Here is a 19,251-nt window from a genome sequence, read left to right as displayed (position 1 = left end):
AGACCTGGCTTACAATCCACCGAGGCATCTAGCTGCCCCAGGTGGTCTATATTCTAAAAGTCCCTTCCAGCCCTGGCAATCTATGTTCTAAGGTTCCTCCCAACTCTAGCAGTCTAGGTTCTAAGTTCCCCTCTTGCTCTAATAGTCTAGGCTCCAAGATCTTTTCCAGTTCTAGCCAACTAGGTTCTAAGGTTCTGTCTCTCATAGTCTAAATTCTATGGTCCATTTAACCTCTAACAGTTTATCATCAGAGGTTCTGTATTCTAAGTTCCAGCTCTGACAGTCTATCTTCTGTGTTCTGATTAATCTATAGGATTTATTAAGTGCCTACTGTGTGTTCCAGGTTCTGTGTTAATCCCTGGAAAAGCAAAAATAGCTTTAGCCATGGAAGAGCTTCCATTCTAATGGGGGAGGCAGACGACATGCATACCTCAGGACAGAAAAACAAATTCAGAGTAGATGGAGGGGAGCCTTGGGGGGAAAAGTGCTGGCAGCAGTTCTGTGCTATAAGGTGTCCTCTAGCTCCAGCATTCTGGGGATCCACATACAGTCTGTGAGCTTCAGCGTCATTTCAGGAAAGTCTGGAGGGAGGAAGAGCCAGCCAAAATTTGCCCCTGGGGTTCCCATTGAGGCTGCCAAGCAGCTTTCAAGTTCAGGAAAGTGTTGGGGGCCAGCTGACACATTCACTTGATTTATTGACGACCACTGGAGAGAGCCCATCAATAGGTCATGGGTTTTCTAAATGGCTTCCATTTTAAAATAACTCCTGGAGGGATGGACCTCAGAAAACTGGTTTTTTATGTTGGAATAAAAAATAGGGAGCTGCTTTGGGCTGCTCCAAGTTCCTGCAGAGGCTGCCAGGGCTCAAGTCTAGGTGGGGTGGAAATGAAGCCAAGGGCTCTAGGGCAAACAGTCTGGCTCTCACGGGCTCAGCTGCAATCCACAGGCAAAGCCAGCCTGGTAAATGATTTGGGAGTCATGAGTAATATTCATGTGCTGTGGGACCTTGGGCAAATCATTTCATTTCCCCATCTGATTTCCTCATGTATAAATTAAGGAGTCAGGAGATCTAGGTCCAAGAGTGTCCATTTCACACACACACACATACACACACACAGTTATTAGCTATGTAACCCTGAGCGAGTCCTTACCTTCTCTGGACTTCAGTTTCCTCATCTGTAAAAGGAATAAATGAATGAAAAAATATTTAGTAAGCACTATATGTCAGATACTGTGCTAAGTGCTGGAGATACAAATGATTAAAGCTAGCATTTATTTGGGGCTTTAAAGTTTGCAAAATGCTTTACGTATGTTTTATTTGACACTTACAAAAACACTGTGAGGTCCATATTCTAATTATTCCCATTTAACAGATGAGGAAATTGAGGCTGAGAGGTTAAGTGACTTGTCCAAGGTCACCTAGCTAGTCAGTGTCTGGAACAGGATTTGATCTCAGGTGTTGCTGTTCCAGCAGCAGTTCAGTGTTCTATGCCACCTCAAGGAACTCATACTCTAACGGGGAGACAATACATAGAGAGAAATAGTATATTTAACAATTCTGGCACTACACACATCAGTGTTGTGAGGAGAGAGCTGTATAATTTCATTCTGATCAACAAACATTTGTTAAGCACCTACTGTGTACAGAGTGATCTTGGGCGAGCATCTTCTGTGTGCTAGGTTCTGGAGACTCAAAGGCAAAAAGCAAACAGTGCCTGCCCTCTAGGAACTTATGTTTGGACCCAGGAGTGGGGAGGACATATATATACACAAGTAAATAGAAAATATGATTAGAGATAGGAGTGGGGATTGGGCTTGTGATTTCATCAGCATAGGCAGTTGCTTGAGGAAGAAACTCCCCTGAGTAATGTTGGCTGGCTCCTTCTTGGTAATCTCTAGTCTAGTCTCATAGGGTTTTCTACAGCAGTGAGAGGTCAAGTGATTTACTCAATGTCACACAGCCTGATGGAAAGAAAGCTAATAACTGGGAGGCCAGGAGAGGAGAGGTGGGAGGCTAGAAGGCAGGGGAAGAACGGACTCCCTCACATAGGTGGTAGTCCCTGAGCCCCAGAGCACTGGACAAATAGAAGGAAGAGAGGATGTTTCCTTCTGAATGGAGAGGGTTTGGTTAGGGAGAGAACAGTAATATCGCAAATAAGGACTTGAAAGGGCCTCTGAGGTCCGTCACCTATAGTTTGATTTCATCATTTTGCAGGTGAGTAAAATGAGACCCAGAAAAGTTTTGTCCAAAGTCACCTGGGTAGTCAATGAGGTAGAATTCTAATTCAGATCCTGTGACTGACTCCAAGGTCAGTTCTCTTTCAGGGTATTCTAAGGACCATCCAGATGGAACATTCTAGGAATCTTTGGTCTAACGCCTTGGACATTGTCAGTCTCTCCCCAAGGAAAGGGGTCAGGTGCCAGGAGAAATGGAGCCCACCTAGTTTGGGGGAAATTGGGTCAGGGAGGGGGTGGGCAGTGCTCTTCCTAGCGGAAGCAATCATTTTGGCAGCCAGGTCAGGACACCCTAGACATTACCTCAACTTGGCCATGGGCAGAGATTCTAATGTCACCCTATGAGAAGCCCCCAAATTGTAACACCTTGAGATCACACCTAGGGAAGTCACCACTTGGGATGGTGGGTGTGTGAGAGTAGGCTAGCTTTAAAATCACATAACATTTCTTGTAGGGGGGGGATGAGAAGGAAAGGACCCACCGGGAATAATTTAATTATTCTTGCTATTCCTAAATCACCAACTGCCTAGCGGACATCTATCCCTGGATGCTCCATTGGTACCTCAAACTCATCTTGTCCAAAATATGACTTTATCTTTATCCTCCTAATTTCCTCCTAATAATCTGTTGAATGTGCCACCAACATTCCAGCCACTTGAGGTCACAACCTCAATTGACTTCCCTGATCTTTCTTCCCCAAATATATACATAATTGGTTGCCAAGTCTTGTCACTTCTACTTGAGGCATCTATTTCCTTCTCTCCACTTAGAAAGCCACCACACTAATTCACATTCTCATCATCTCTCATCTAGACTATTGCAAAATAGCTTCAAGTCTCTCCCCACTTCAATCCATCTCCCACACGGCAATATTCCCTAAGCAAAGAAAAAGGCAGATCCAATCAACCAGAATTTACTAAGTTCTGACTATGTGTCAGAGGCAGCTAGATGGCACAGTGCTGGCCATGGAGTCAGGAAGACTCATTTTCCTGAGTTCAAATCTGGCCTCAGACACTTACTTAGCTGTGTGACCCTGGACAAGTCACCTGAGTTTGTCTTAGTTTCCTCATCTAGAAAATGAGCTGGAGAAGAAAATTGCAAACCACTCTGGTATCTTAGCCAAGAAAACCCCAAATGGGTCATGAAGAGTTGGATAAGACTGAATAACAAGAACAATGTTATAGGGTAGGGATACAAATATGAGCAAAAAGGAAAGACACTCCCTACCTCAAGGTTGACATTCTAATCAAGGAACACATAAAATAGGGCTGAAAATCAGGGGGGATGTTCCCTTGCAGAGACATAAAATTGGTAATCAGAACAACCAAGAGAGAAATAAAGGATGGCAGCCCTGTTGGGCCAATCCTCTGCTCAAACTCCAAAGGCCCTTTATGGTCTCTAAGATCCCAAACAGACTCCTTTGTTTGGCATTTAAAGCCTTTTCACAATCTGACTCCATTCTTCTCTCTCTGGGCTTCTCTTGACATATTCTATGTTCCAGTTAAATTGATGTACTTATTGTTCCTCATACATAACATTCCATCTCTCATTCTCCTTTGCATCTGTGGTCCTCCTGCCTGGTTTCAACTCTTTGGAGCAAGCTGCCCTCCCAAGATAAGCCCATCACTTTTAAACTCATCACCAAGCTGCTAACTTAAGGTTTGGTTGATAGCACCTCCCTGAACCTCCTCTCCTTTTTAATTAGAGGACTGGAGGGCAGAGTGCCAAACTCCCCCCAATTCCTTCCTTTATAGAGGCAGAAACTGAATTCTGAACTCCCTCCACTTTGCATCTGCTGCCCTACCTGGTTTCAAGTCCAGGGAACAATATATAAAACCCATGGGGCAGTTAGGTGGCATAGAGGATAGAGTGCCAGGCCTGGAGACAGGAGGCCCTAGATTCAAATCTGACCTCAGATACTTCCTAGCTGTGAGATTCTGGGCAAATCATTTAACCTCCAATTACCTAGCCTTTATAGCCTTTGTTCCTCAGAACCAATACTCAGTATTGATTCTAAGATAGAAGGTAAGGGTTTAAATTTTGAAAAATGAAAACCAATACAATTATCCCTTTCCCCATTGTAGTTTTGATAGTTCATGGCTCAGCTTAAGAAATTAAATGGGAATTTAGGAGGAATTTTGCAGAAGCCACAGATGACATTTGAAGGCTAGAAGATGACACCGAAAAAGTTTAGAAACTCAGAAATGCATACTTATCCCAAATTTTACAATAAGATACTGTTAACACTCCATAAAAGAAAAAGAAAATTCAAACTTCTTCTCTGGTACAAAGGGAGGACCAAAAAGTTTTGCATGGATTTTCCAAATAATTGGGGTACCACACTCCTAACCCCAGCAATGTGGAAGAGATAATTGTATATGCCTGTGCCAACACTCCCTGATATCTCACCCCCTCTCCCACTTTCCTGCCTCTTTTTGTGGCAGGTTCTGTCTTTCTTTTTATTAGTTGTAAACCCAGGCCTTAGCACAGTGCCTGGCACATAGTAGGCATTCAGTAACTGTCTACTGTATTAGATTGGATTGGATCTTTCATCTCTCTGTGCCTTTTCATTGGTTGTTGATCATGCCAATGAAAGGGAGAGCAGCTAATTGGCACAATGGATAGAGTACTAGGTTTAGAGTCAGAAAGACTTGAGTTCAAACCTGGCTTCAGCCATTTACTATTTGTGTGACCCTGGGCAAGTCACTTAGTCTTGTTTGCCTCTGTTTCCTCATCTGTAAAGTGACCCGGAGAAGGAAATGGCAAGATTCTCCAGTATCTCTGCCAAGAAACTTCAAATAGTACCAGGAAGAGTTAGACACAATTGAAGGAAAACAACAAAACATAAAAGGGTGGAATTGATTGATATTTATTTAGCTGAGTTACCAAACCCCACTTAAAATAAGGGATAAGATGCTCAATCTCCCTAACTTAATCACACACTTTAGAATGAAAGTGAAAAACTATTGAAAGCCATTGGATGAAGTGAAATGATTCCAGATAGGAAGTCTGTTCAAATTGGCCAACAGATAATACTGCTACTTCTGGGTCCTATATAAATAAAAAGACAGAGTGAGCTAGAATCTTGAAATTCCATGGTTTCTGGTAAGTCAAAAGAGAGAACAAGTTCCAGCATATCCTTGGAGAAAAACTAAATAAATAATATTTGAAGAAAAACTTGTGAATCTGAGAAGTGGAAACATGAAAGACATAACCTATATATTTTGTGGGATCCTGACTTCTGTGGTATTGGGAGGGGAAGGTAAGGTTGAATTAAAAAAATAATTTTAAAAAAAGATAATGATTGGGGGCAGCTGGGTAGCTCAGTGGATTGAGAGCCAGGCCTAGAGATGGGAGGTCCTAGGTTCAAATCCGGCCTCAGACACTTCCCAGCTGTGTGACCCTGGGCAAGTCACTTAACCCCCATTGCCTACCCTTACGACTCTTCCACCTGTAAGTCAATACACAGAAGTTAAGGGTTTAAAACAAAAAATTTTAAAAAATTTATTTATTTAGAATATTTTTCCATGGTTACATAATTCATATTCTCTCCCTCTCTACTTCCCTCCCCACTCCTGGGATGGACAAGGAATTCCACTTACTCCTAGAATTCTATTGAAATAAAAATACTCAAAACTTATAAAGGCTAAACTTGGAATGTACAGTAGGACCTCATTTTATGCAAACTGAACACACATGAATTCAGGTATACATAATTGGCAATCAAAAAAATAAAAGCAGAAAAATGTATAAACTAAAATTTCTTAAATTACAACCTAAATCCAAGCCATTTTCCCAAGTGGTATAAGATCTCACAGCAATTTGCCCAATCACGCTCCTTTTCACTCTGAGAAGCATTAGTATGAATCATTACACTGTTGTGCATCAAAAAATTGCTTTGTTGTGCTCCTGTATCAATTTTTGTCCTGAGTTCTCACTTGTAACAAATTGTGTACAAATAAAAGCAATGCTTCTCTTTGTTTCAATAATGCTATCTAGTTATTAATAAGGGCCTCAAAGTGCAAGAGTAGTAATGCTGGTGGCTGGTAAGACAAGCTGTAAAGTGCCAGGGTATGTTTGTATAAAGACAGTTATTGACTCTAGCAAGTGATCAAAAGGGTTATCCATCATGATCAGGTGGGATTTATACCAGGAATGCAAGGATAGTTCAACATTAGGAAAATCATCCACATAATTGACCATATCACCAAGCAAATGAACAAAAACCACATGATTATCTCAATAGATGCTGAAAAAGTCTTTGACAAAATACAAAACCCATTCCTACTGAAAACATTAGAAAGTACAGGAATAGTGAAAGGAGCAGAGCCAGAAGAACATTGTACACAGAGACTGATACACTGTGGCACAATCGAATGTAATGGACTTCTGTACTAGGAACAATGTGACCCAGGACAATTCTGAGGGATTTATGGAAAAGATGCTACCCACATTCAGAGGAAGAACTGCAGGAGTGGAAACATAGAAGTAAAACAATCGCTGGGTTGATGAGAACATGGTTGGGGAGGTAGACAATAAATGACCACACCAATGCAAGTATCAATAATATGTAAATAAGTCTCGACTGATCATACATGTTAAAACCAGTGAAAATGCGAGTTGGATATGGGGGGGGGGGGGTTGAAAGGGGGGTGAAGGGGAAAGTAAAAACAGGAATCATGTAACCATGGAAAATTTTTTCTAAAAAAATAAAATATTTAAATTTTAAAAAATAGGTAATGAGGAGACTAAGCTACCACTCTTTGCAGATGATATGATGGTCTATTTAAAAAAATCCTAGAGAATCAACTAAAAAGCTAGTAGAAATAATCAACAACTTTAGCAAAGTTGCAGGATACAAAATAAATGCACATAAATCATCAGCATTTCTATATATTTTCAACACATTGCAGCAGCAAGAGTTAGAGAGAGAAATTCCATTTAAAATCACCCTAGACACTATAAAATACTTAGGAATCTATCTGTCAAGACAATCACAGGAATTATACAAACACAACTACAAAACCCTTTTCATACAATTAAAACTAGATCTAAACAATTGGAAAAACATTGAGTGCTCATGGGTAGGATGAGCTAACATAATAAAAATGTCCATCCTACCAAAATTAATTTACTTATTTAGTGCCACATCTATCAAATTACCAAGAAACTTTTTAACTGAATTAGAAAAAAACTATAACAACGTTCATGTGGAAGAACAAAAGACCGAGAATATCAAGGGAAATAATGAAAAAATATGAAGGAAGGTGGCCTAGCAGTACCAGACCTTAAACTGTACTCTAAAGCAATAGTCATCAAAACACAATATGGTAGTGGCGAAGAGATACAAGGGGGAGAATCAGTGGAATAGACTTGGGGTAAGCAACATCAGCAAGACAGTCTATGATAAACCCAAAGAGCCCAGATTTTGGGACAAAAAACCCCACTATTTGACAAAAATTGCTGGGAAAATTAGAAAACAATACGGGAGAGATTGGGACTAGATCAACATCTCACACCCTATACCAAGATAAATTCAGAAAGGGTGTATGACTTGAATATAAAGAAGGAAACTATAAGTAAATTAGGTGAGCACAGAATAGTATACTTGTCACAACTCTGGAAAAGGAAATATTTTAAAACCAAGCAAGAGTTAGAAAAAATTACAAAATTTAAAATAAATAATTTTGACTACATTAAACTAAAAAGTGTTTGTACAAACAAAACCAATGCTACCAAAATTAGAAGGGAAGCAAGAAATTGGGAAAAAATCTTTATAACAAAAAACTCTGACAAAGGTCTAATTACTCAAATATATAAGGAGCTAAATCAATTGCAATTGCATAAAAAAATCAAGCCATTCCTCAATTGATAAATGGGTAAGGGACATGAATAGGCAATTTTCAGATAGAGAAATCAAAACTATCAACAAACACATGAGAAAGTGTTCTAAATCTCTTATAATCAGAGAAATGCAAATCAAAACAACTCGGAGGTACCACCTTACACCTAGCAGGTTAGCTAAAATGACAGCAAAGGAAAGTGGTGAATGTTGGAGGGGATGTGGCAAAATTGGGACACTAATTCATTGCTGGTGGAGTTGTGAATTGATCCAACCATTCTGGATGGCAATTTGGAACTATGCCCAAAGAGCTTTAAAAGACTATCTGCCTTTTGATCCAGCCATAGCACTGCTGGGTTTATACCCTAAAGAGATAATAAGGAAAAAGACTTGTATAAAAATGTTTATAGCCACGCTCTTTGTGGTGACAAAAAAAATTGGAAAATGAGGGAATGTCCTTCTATTGAGGAGTGGCTGAATAAACTGTGGTATCTGTTGGTGATGGAATACTATTGTGCTCAAAGGAATAAAGAACTAGAGGAATTCCATGTGAACTGGGATGACCTCCAGGAATTGATGCAGAGTGAAAGGAGCAGATACAGGAGAACATTATTCACAGAGACTGATACACTGTGGTACAATAGAACATAACAGATTTCTCTACTAGCAGCAATGCAAGGATCCAGGACAATTCTGAGGGACTTATGAGAAAGAAAACTAGCCACATTCAGAGGAAGAACTGTGGGAGTAGAAACACAGAAGAAAAACAACTGCTTGGACACATGGGCTGATGGGGATATTATTGGGGATATAGACACTAAACGATAACTCTAATCCAACTATCAATAATATGGAATTGGGTCTTGAACAATGATACATTTAAAACCAAGTGGAATTGTGTATTGGATAGGGGGACCAGGGGGGATTTAGGGGAGAGGAAAAGAAAATGAAACATGTAACTATGGGAACATATTAAAAAAATAAAAATTTTAAAAATTAAAAATATATAGTTATTAAATAATGGGGTTTGCTAGTATGTGCAATTTTCAACTTACCTGAAGGGTCTTGGAATGTACTGGTCATGTAACAAGGCCCTATTATACTACTGAGTCATCTTTGACTCTCAAAATCCTTCAAAGATTAATTCAGATCCTATCTCCCATCTTTCCTAATTCTATCAGCTTTTAGTGCCTCTGATTCCAAAATACTACCATAAGCATATATAATATGTGCAAGTATTATGTATACACACAATGTATTATACATATACGCATATATTGTGTGTTTTGTGTATTGTACATACGTGTATAGGTAAACAGTATATGTGCAAATATATTCTATGTATACATATATAACATAAATACATGTGATTTCCCTAATAAAATGCAAATATCTTGAGAACAGAGACTATTTTGTCTATGTATCCTTAGTTACTATAACAGTAGGTGCTTAATAAATGCTTCTGGGTTAATTATTTAGTTTTTAGTTGAGTAGTTTCTATGCAGGAGAAGGAGTGAAAATATATCAAAATTTAAATGCAAATGTTTTTAAAATTGCAAATGTTTTGACATCATTAAAAAAATTTTATACCCTATAAAATTCAACACCCTGGGGCAAACTCCTAGGAGCCTGATTCTAGTTGTGGTTCTGGTACCCAGGTAGGTGTCTTTATATCCAGAGAGTTCAAACCACATAGCAGACAAACACTTTTCCTGGCTTGATTCATTATTTGTTATTTGGGGTTTTTTTGTTGTTGTTGTTGTTTGTTTTTTACTGTCTAGAGTTGAGACAAAGAAGGCTAAAATTTAATAACGCAGATTTAACTTAGAAATGTATTGTGTATACTTTTCACCTAGAGAGCAAGTTGTTAAACATTTATTAACATATTCTGATTAGAGGGACCATATCTCAATAAGCCCTGGCTCCTGATGAGCAGCCAGGTGGCACTGTGGATAGAGTGCCAGTCTTAGAGTCAGGAGGACCTGAGTTAAGATCCAGAAACCTACTAACTATGGGACCCTGGGCAAATCTTTTAACCTGTTTGTCTCAGTTACCTTATCTAGAAATGAATTGAGGAAGAAAATGGCAAACCACTGCAATATCTTTGCCAAGAAAACCCCAAAATGGAGTCATGAAAAGTCAGACATGACTAATAACAACTTGTGAGCAGTGTTGGTGAGCACTTCAGTTTAGAGTGATGGGATACTGAGAGACAGAAGACCCTAAATAGGGTCAAGTATATAAACAGAATAATTTCTCTCAGTAAGTGGAAAAATAATTAGATTTGTAGTCAGAAGAACTGTGTTAGAGCCTTAGACACTTAGTCACCATCCCCTATTCACAGTATCTCCCCAAAAGATGACTCCTTCAGGAATTTGAGAGTCCTCCTTGGGACAGAGTAGGAAAAGGAAAAGAGGCCGGTAGAGTTAGGTAGATTCAGACCTGGTTGAGAGGTTAGATCCAAAAGCTGAAATAGGTAAATTAAATGAAATAGGTAACTAGGGAATGTAATTGACAGGTCTCCCTGGGAATTGAATCAATAAATAAACACAGTGGAGTATATTGAATGGGTAAGAAAGACGACAGTTAAGATGGTTAACACCAGATAGTTAGCTGGGATACACAGTGGGCTCTTCCATTGTCAGTTAGGGTATCTGGGTAAGGAAATTAACTAGGAGAGAGTATTATAGCTAAGATATTTAATAAATATTGGGATAGGTATGGAAGGGGAATGGGTAAACTGAATCTAAAGATCTTAGGGTCTCCACCCAAAAGTAAAGTAATGGAGAGAACTAGCAGCTAAACTAACAGCAGACTGCTGGTTAGCAAGTCTAGCTGTGTGGATGGGGATCTCACATATAGGTCCAATTAGAGACGGTCTTCCAAGATGTTCTCAGGAGTCTTGATGTACAGCCAATAATCCAAAATCAGGAGAGGGAGAGAGGATGGTCTCTGTGTCCACCACTGAGCTAAAAAATCTCTTCTCAACCTTACTCCTTCACAGAGATACTTGATTCGAGATGGTAATATAATCCACACCAAGGGAACACAGCTTCAGGGACTTTCAGTGAGTCTCCAACCCCCACCATCAGACATCAGTGTAAGTTCAAACTGACAGTCTCTTCAAAGTTCTGTAATCTGCCTGCCAATCAGTCTGCTCTTTGCTAAGCTAAAATCCTATATTCCTATAACAAGGCTAGTAATAAATGGAATGGTTTCAACCCTGCAGGAGGAGAAAGGATGGGAGAGTAGGAAGAGGCTTCTAATGAAGTGCACCGAAGATCTATCTGTAGCCCTTCAATAGACAATATCTTTATGAATGACTCGGATGAAGGCATAAATGATATGCTTATCAAATCTGCAAATAACGCAGAGCTGGGCAGGATAGCTGATACATTGAATGACAAAATCAGTATCCAAAAAAAATCTTGACAGGAAAGAATAATGAGCTAATCTAAGGTGACATTTAATAGGAATAAAGGTTAGGCTTATAAATGACTTAAAAACATCAACTGCACAAGCAAAACAGAGAGGAGAGTATGTCTGCATAATAGTTCATCTGAAAAGATCTGAGAGCCTTGGTGAATTATGGGCTCAAAATGAGGCAACTATTCCATGACATCCAATGAAACTAATGTGACCTTAGGTTGCATTACCACAAAGTCTAGTGTGTAGAATGAACATGGTTAATAGCCCCATTGCATATCCTCTTGATCACACTGCACTGGGAGTACTTCATCCATCTTTGGTTCCCACATAAAAAAACAACAACAAACAACTCTCACTTTCTACCTTAGAATCAATTCTAAACATCGGTTCCAGGAGGGCTAGGCAATGGGGGTTAAGTGACTTGCTCAGGGTCACACAGCTAGGAAGTATATGGAGTCGAACTTGAACCCAGGCCCTTCCATCTCCAGGCCTGACTCTATTCACAGAGCCACCTACCTGCTCCTTGGGCACCGTCTTTTAAGGATACTGATAAGCAAGAGCAGGCTCAATGGACAATGACTCCATGGTGAGAGGAATGCAGACTATGCAATACAAATATCATCTGTAGGAACTAAACATATTTAGTGCAGAAAGGAAGTCGGGGTGGGGGAGGAAATATTTACTTGAACTATTTTAAGCATTATGGAAATTTCAACTTGATTTTCTAGGTCTCTTAATAACAATGGAGGAAGAGGCAGATTTTAACTCAATGAAAGGAAAAACACATACTAATAATTAGAACTAGCAGGATACGTGGGTAAACTTCACATGAATAAAAGCTGGAAAGGTGGTGAGGTCTCTGTTTTGGAGGTGGTCCAGCAGAGGATGGATGACCCCTCCTCAGTTATATTACAGATGGAAATGTGACCTCATTTATGATTTCTTTAGACCTTTTCAGTTCCCATATTTTGTGATTTGGAGATGGAAAGTTTAGAAGATGCTGGCATGAACCCAAGTCCACCTCATTAAAAGGTAGTTTGCTTCATAGAATGAACTGGATGGAATGTAATTCCATCCTTGTAGCTGTTGAAGGAAAGCTTCAGAGAAGAGCACAGAATACTTAGCTGATGCATTAGGCCATGGATATCAAACTCTTCCTCCTAGAGGCTCTCTGAGACTCTGAGACTCTCTGGCTAAGGTTGGGGAAGCCCGGGGGAGGCGCTAGGACTCCAGTGGGGCGGATCCACGCAAGGCTATGAAGAGTGCAGCTGGGTAGACGCTGGCCAGAGATTGCAGAGGCAGCCCAGAGCCCATCGTTTGTTTCTGCACACTGCTCAGATGAAGTGCTTCCCCAGGAAAAGGTAGAGAGAGAAGACAGTTTTTAATCCTGTTTTAACTCGGGTCCTGCAAACTTGGGGAAGGGGGAACCTGGCTAGGGAAGGGACACTCGGCTTGTGTACACTAGGAGGTCGGAACCGAAGGAAAGGTGAGGTCCTAGCTGGATCTACGGGAGAAGGGAAGAGTTGGAGGGGCCCCACAGCTGGATCTAAGCGTAGGGACACTTGCAGAGGCCAGGGAAGAAACTGGTTCTGGGGGACACAAACAAGAGCAGCCAGGGAAGGAGGGTTAGAGATCAATTTCCCAGAATCATAAAGTTAGAGCTGGGAAAGACCTTACAGTCTAAGAGACCAACAGCCTCGTTTTACAGATTTGGAAACTAAACCCAGAGAGGTTAGTTGCCCAGAGTCATAAGCTTCTGAGGCAGGATTCAAACCTGTCTTATTAACTTGAAGTTCAGTAACCTCCCCAAGGGACGGGGGAAAGGGTAGGGTAGGGGATAGCAGTTGAATCTGTGAGGTGGGAAGTGCCTAGAGGTGGACAGTTCTTCACCAGCCGTCCTGTCCCCTTCAAAGGTGGCACGGACATGGAGAACGGAACGTGGGAAGTCAGCGACCTTCCAGTCAAGGACTCAGCTTCTGGAAGGACCCTGGGCCTGATGCCCCGGACGCCTCTGGCTGTTCAGGTGGTGACAATCGCGCTGGTGCTGCTCATCTGCGGCGTGGGAATCGCAGGCAATGTCATGGTAGTTCTGGTGGTGTCCCGGACGCGCCATATGGTCACCCCCACTAACTGCTACTTGGTCAGTCTGGCAGCCGCCGATCTCCTAGTGCTGCTAGCGGCTGGGCTGCCCAATCTGTCCGACGTGGTGCTCTCCTGGGTATTTGGCCACGCGGGTTGCTTGTGCATCACCTATCTTCAGTACCTCGGCATCAACGCGTCCACGGGCTCGCTCACCGCGTTCACCGTGGAGCGCTACCTAGCCATCTGTCACCCCATCCGGGCACAATACCTGTGCACGGTGGCTCGGGCCAAACGCATCATTGCCCTTGTGTGGCTGGGCACGGCCGCCTACTGTGTCATGTGGCTTTTCCTGGTGGATACGAAGGAAGTGGCCTTCGATGACGGCGTGCAGGTGCAATGTGGCTACCGAGTATCCCGAGAGCTCTACCTGCCGGTCTACTTTCTAGACTTTGCACTGTTCTACGCGCTGCCGTTGGGACTGGCCACTGTGTTGTATGCGCTCATCGCGCGCATCCTCTTCCTAGCTCCCCTGCCCCGCTCGTCTGACGCAGACCCTTCCAGCTCCATTCACCAGGGTCGCTCCCTAGGGCTCCCCTCCGCCTCCGACGGGTCTGTGCGCTTTTCGTGCCGCGGGAACAGGGGCGCCCTGAGTTCCAGGAAGCAGGTAGGGGTTAAGCCTAATCCTTCCCTTTTTAACTCCTTTCCCCGTCTGGTGATGGCGCGGGAGCGGGGAATGCAGCTTCAAGGGACAATACGGAAAGTCGTTGGGTCAGATTTAGGGAACCAGTGGGTCTCACTGTAGCAGGACTAGGAAGAAAGGATGGTAGCTGCAAAGCGACCAGTTTGGGCCTGACCCAGGGAGAAAACAAAAAGCAAACCTTCCTAACAGTAGGAGCTGTCCAGCAGCGGACTGGGCTTTCTCAAGAGGTGATGGGTTTCCCCCATCTCGGAGCGCTTCAAACCGAGGCTGGATGATCACAAAATTAACGTGTTGTAACGGGGGTTCTTTTGGAGAACTAGAGAGTTACATTTGATAACCACTGAGTTAATTCCAGCTTTCAAAATTCTGTGGCAATATGTCCCGGTTTGGTTCTAGAAACGTAGAGGGTTTCCTTTTGGGAGCTTGACAGTTGCTTTGGTTTTATTTTGTTTTGTTTTAGGTAATAAAATTTGGAGGTTCGGAGGCAGAGCTTTTCCCATAACAAATGAATCAGCCGGGATTAATTTCCAACTTTTTCAAAGCATGTTCACACCAATGGATCCCATCTGATCTTTTGTGATGTTTCTATAACCTGTATGTCCTCTCCATCTTTTTGAACCCTAGCCTAGGTCTCCATTCACCTCTCGCCTGAGATGTTTCCGTAGATTTCTATCTCCTTACCTTGAGCCTCTCTCTCCTGAGACAAGAATCTATATCTAACTGATATAATAGCCAAGGTTGTAATTACAGGGTTTGGTTACCACTCTCTTCCTTGCAGAAAGCTCTCTGCCCACTTACATTATAAAATATCAGAACCAGAAGAGACCTTGGAACATGGAATATTACCACTGAGAGAAACCTTAAAATCTAGTATATACTAGATTTTATACAGGGAGCTAGGAAAGCTCTTAAAGCATATAATGTTGGAACTGGAAGGGAATTTAGTCCAGTCCTTTCTTTTCACAGATAAGGAAATTGAGGAGCAAAGAGGACAAATCTTGCTCATGAACATACTGTGAATAGAGATTTATCATTATATGAATAAAATAAATAAATAATAAATTGTTTAGGTCTGCTATGGTCCCTAGCCAGCAGTGTAACTTCACAGGTTTCTCCCGTGGCTTTGGAAATTATGCTCCTTTTCAACTGCATTTCTCATAGATCCAAGGGGCTGAGAATGACTTGGGGCAAGGGGTGGATAACATGTCCTTCTGGTTATTTCCTGAACTCCCAGCATCTTACCAAGCAAGAGAATAATAGCCCTTCCAGGATTTGTACCACCAAACCAGCTATTAGAACTTCCAAGCTGGAGAGTGGGGGTGAGGAAGATTGGGAGGCTGGCCTAATTAGCATGTTTGTAGTGCTAATAATGGTGGGCTTACTCACTGTGTCAGCCTGGTGCGCCCCCACTTTCACTCCTCTGACTTGTTTATAAACAGGACATTAGAGCTCCAGAAAGAATCCCTACAGAGTTGCCGTCCAGCTCATCAGAGAAGTCCTCAGAGTCACTATAGGACAGAATGTGAAATGCAAGGGACAGGGAGAAGACAGAGTGATCAGATGTTGGACAGAGCACAGGATATGAGGAAGCAGGAACCTGGAAGTCTGGAAGGGTAGAGGGGAGGGGGGAGAACTTGGAGAAAAGGGACAGTCTCTTAGGGGTTTTCTAGATAGAAATCTCTCACCTGAGCCTGGAGGAGAAGGACAGACTTAGAGTCACAGGATCAATGAAGAATTAGACTCATAAATTCATCTTTCACTCACAGACCCAGAAAGTCTCAAGTTAGAGAGGAATCTTAGAGGTTATCTGTTTAATCAATTCAATATATGCACATTTATTAAGCACTTGCTGATGATACATGGACAAAAGTGAGACAATTCCTGCCTTCAGGGAGCTTACAACTTATGGGAGAAATAACATATACATGAATACACATATATAAAATATAAACCAAATAAATATAGGGTAATTTGAAGGGGAAGGGAAGAAATACTAGCACTTGGAAGAATCATGAAAAGCCTCGTATAGAACAGGGCACTTGAACTGAATTTTGAAGAAAAGTAAGGATTCTAAAGATGGAAGAAGGAATACATTTTTTGGCTTTTGCAAAAGCATAGAGAAAAGTAAGGGATTGTCTTGTGTAAGGAAATAGTAAGGAGTCCAGTTTGTCTGGAATGCTGAGCTCTTGAAGGAGATGCTATAGAATAACCTGGGAAAGGTGGGAGGAAGCCCAAATGTGAAAGGCTTTTGTTAACAAAAGGAAGGATTTGTATTTCAGTCTGGAGGTAATAGGGAACCAATGGAGTATATTGAGCAGGACAGTGACATGGTCAGACTTGTGGTTTAGCCATATTTCTTTGGTAGCTATGTGAAAGACAGATTGGAAAGGGGAGAGAATTGAGGCAGAGTGATCAATTAGGAGACTTAAAAGAAAACATTAATAAGTACTTGTTGAACTGAAATGAACAGAATCAAGTGAAGGAATAAGACCATAGACACAAAGCCACAAAGCTTTTCATCTTCTGCTCCACATAATGCCTGATGAGGAACTTCTCAATAAAGATCTAGCATGTTTAAATTTTTTTAATTAATCAATAATTTTATACTAATCATTTAATAATACTTGTTTAATAATTTTAACTAAATAATTCTAATATAAATTAAATTTAAATTTAACAATTATCTTGGATAATAAATGGAGATTCCAGGTGTTTGAGGAGGGGTTCTGGAGTGAATAGGATGGAAAAAGATCTGAAAAGAGTCAGAGAAATATTATCAAAATGACCCAGTGAAGCATCCTAGTCACAGTTGAGATGATCCATATTGCTCACACATTCCTTAACATTGACACGTGGTCCTCTGAGGCTCAGAGTTTTAAGTGACTTGATCAAGGGGAGTGTAGTTATTCAGCTGAGACTTCCTAATTCCACCTTTGATGCCCTGTTTCCTCTCCAGAGCCTAAACCCAACTTTTTATCCTTTTCTTGCCTGACAGGTCACCAAGATGCTGGTTGTGGTGGTGATTCTGTTTGCCCTTCTCTGGATGCCATATCGAACCCTGGTGGTGGTCAACTCCTTCCTCAACCCACCCTATCTGAATCTCTGGTTCCTCCTCTTCTGTCGAATCTGCATTTACCTGAACAGTGCCATCAACCCCATAATCTACAACCTCATGTCTCAAAAGTTCCGCACAGCCTTTCAGAAGTTGTGCAGGTGCAGGTCAGCCCAGCCTGAGCCCCCATCCCACGACATGGTCCCTGTCCATTACAGCTTCATGAAAGATTGTTCCCGAAATGACTCTGACTCTCACTCCAACCAGTATAACAGCATCCCTGGGCCTGGGCCCAGGAGCTAACTGTCCATATAAGATTGAGCCCTGGGATCTTGGAGCCTAGACAGGGGGAGCCCTAGTAGGCTGAGAGCCCCTACCTATAAATGGGATGGAATGGTTAGTTTCAGGGGGGACCTTGGTACCAAATGCATGAAATGAGCATGTTTAGTTAGGTTGGGGATGGGTGGGTGAGAATGACCAAAAGATTCCCAAGATGGGAAGTAATTTGCCCAAGATTTCAGAGAAAGTTAAGAACAAAGTCAGGATTTGAACCCAGGTTCTCTAATTCCAATAGACCACAATGCCTATCTTTCTTCTTAAGGGATAGAAGAGAGAAATAAAGGGTTAATGGATTTCATAAGAATCACTCAGTAGGCTATCAGTCTCTCAGTTATCAGTCTCTACATGTCAGAGCCCTCTCTTTCTTGCTGATTGGTCCTCTCCTCCCCAAGGAAATCACAGTTATCTCAAAGTTCCCAGAAGAAGGCCCTAGTAGACCAGGGAGAAACATTCTGCCATCTCCAGCCAGAGATTGCCATAATTGTCCCAGGCAGCTTGTAGAAGGGAGACTTCCATGGAAGGTGCTTTGAAGAATAGGGAGGCAGGCCATTGTGGAAAGCCAAACCAGCAACCCACCTGGAAGGTCATCCCAGTCTAGTCACTGCCCACTGGATTTCCTGTGTCAATTTTGTGAATTCTAAATGTGAAGGGAGTCATTCTACTTTCTTAAATTTGCCCAAATGTTTTCAATCAGATAAGACAGTCTGGGTGAGAGAGAACTCCTTAGGGAATTCTCTAATTTCATACTGACCTGGAGAAGTGGCACGCTGAAGACATTTTGGAAAGGTGAACATTTTGGGGGTAGGGTGTGGGGGTGGGAAACAGACCTTTTTTGCATGACTAGAAGCTATGCTTATCCTTCTATTTTTCACTTAAAAATAATGGTGGACAATTCTTTTAATTAAGCTGTTACCCCCAACTCTAGAAGCAACTGTATTTCAATATATAACAAGACATTCTCTGTTCTCATGAGAGTCAGTGAAGACACACAGTTCCAGGGAGTGCCCAGAAGAGCAGAAAGGATCCAGTGGAGAAAGGGATGAATTTTGAATTTTCTGAGAGAAAGAATCTACTCCCATCCAACCCCCACTCTTGGCACTCACTCTCCCACAGGGACCCACCAAAATGATCCTCAGTTCCTCAAGATAAAGGAAGAGTGCCTGGGGAAGAAAAAAGTGGAGATTGGACAGATAAAGACTCTAGCCCCACTTGGCCTTACATTTGAACCTAGTCTCTCACTGGGACTTCCAGTGACAGAGTCATTGGGAAGAGGGATTCAAGAAATAAATGCCATACCTAAAGAAAGTGTGGAGGCTTATTTCTATGTACCTCCCCCTGAGACTGCGTGATCTAATTATTTCTTTGTAATTATAGTAAAAACAATTCACATTTCTCAGTGCTTTAAGGGTTAGAAAACATTAGACAGTACAAAATGTTATTTTCCCATTTTCAAGGTGAGGAAATTGAGATTCAGAGTAGTTACTTGCCCAAGACCCGAGTCCAAGCCTGTCTTGAATCCAAGCCCCATACTCTTGAAACTGGTGGTTTCTGGGGTACTGGAACCCATTGCTG

The 19,251-nt window shown here is 41.7% G+C and overlaps 1 protein-coding gene across 1 annotated transcript; it reads left to right on the top strand.

The window, feature by feature from the left end:
* Positions 1–13,496: 13,496 nt before the first annotated feature.
* LOC123233540 (thyrotropin-releasing hormone receptor-like) lies at positions 13,497–17,643 on the top strand. The gene is made up of 2 exons (XM_044659619.1): positions 13,497–14,252; positions 17,284–17,643. Exons 1-2 carry the CDS (start codon positions 13,503–13,505, stop codon positions 17,641–17,643), a joined length of 1,110 nt encoding a protein of 369 aa, XP_044515554.1. The 5' UTR covers positions 13,497–13,502.
* The last annotated feature ends 1,608 nt before the right edge of the window (positions 17,644–19,251 follow it).

Source organism: Gracilinanus agilis, chromosome 2 (assembly GCF_016433145.1).
Source record: "Gracilinanus agilis isolate LMUSP501 chromosome 2, AgileGrace, whole genome shotgun sequence".
NCBI classification, from domain to species: domain Eukaryota; kingdom Metazoa; phylum Chordata; class Mammalia; order Didelphimorphia; family Didelphidae; genus Gracilinanus; species Gracilinanus agilis.
Note: the sequence above shows the minus strand (reverse complement) of the source record. Positions and strands in the feature narration are given on the sequence as shown.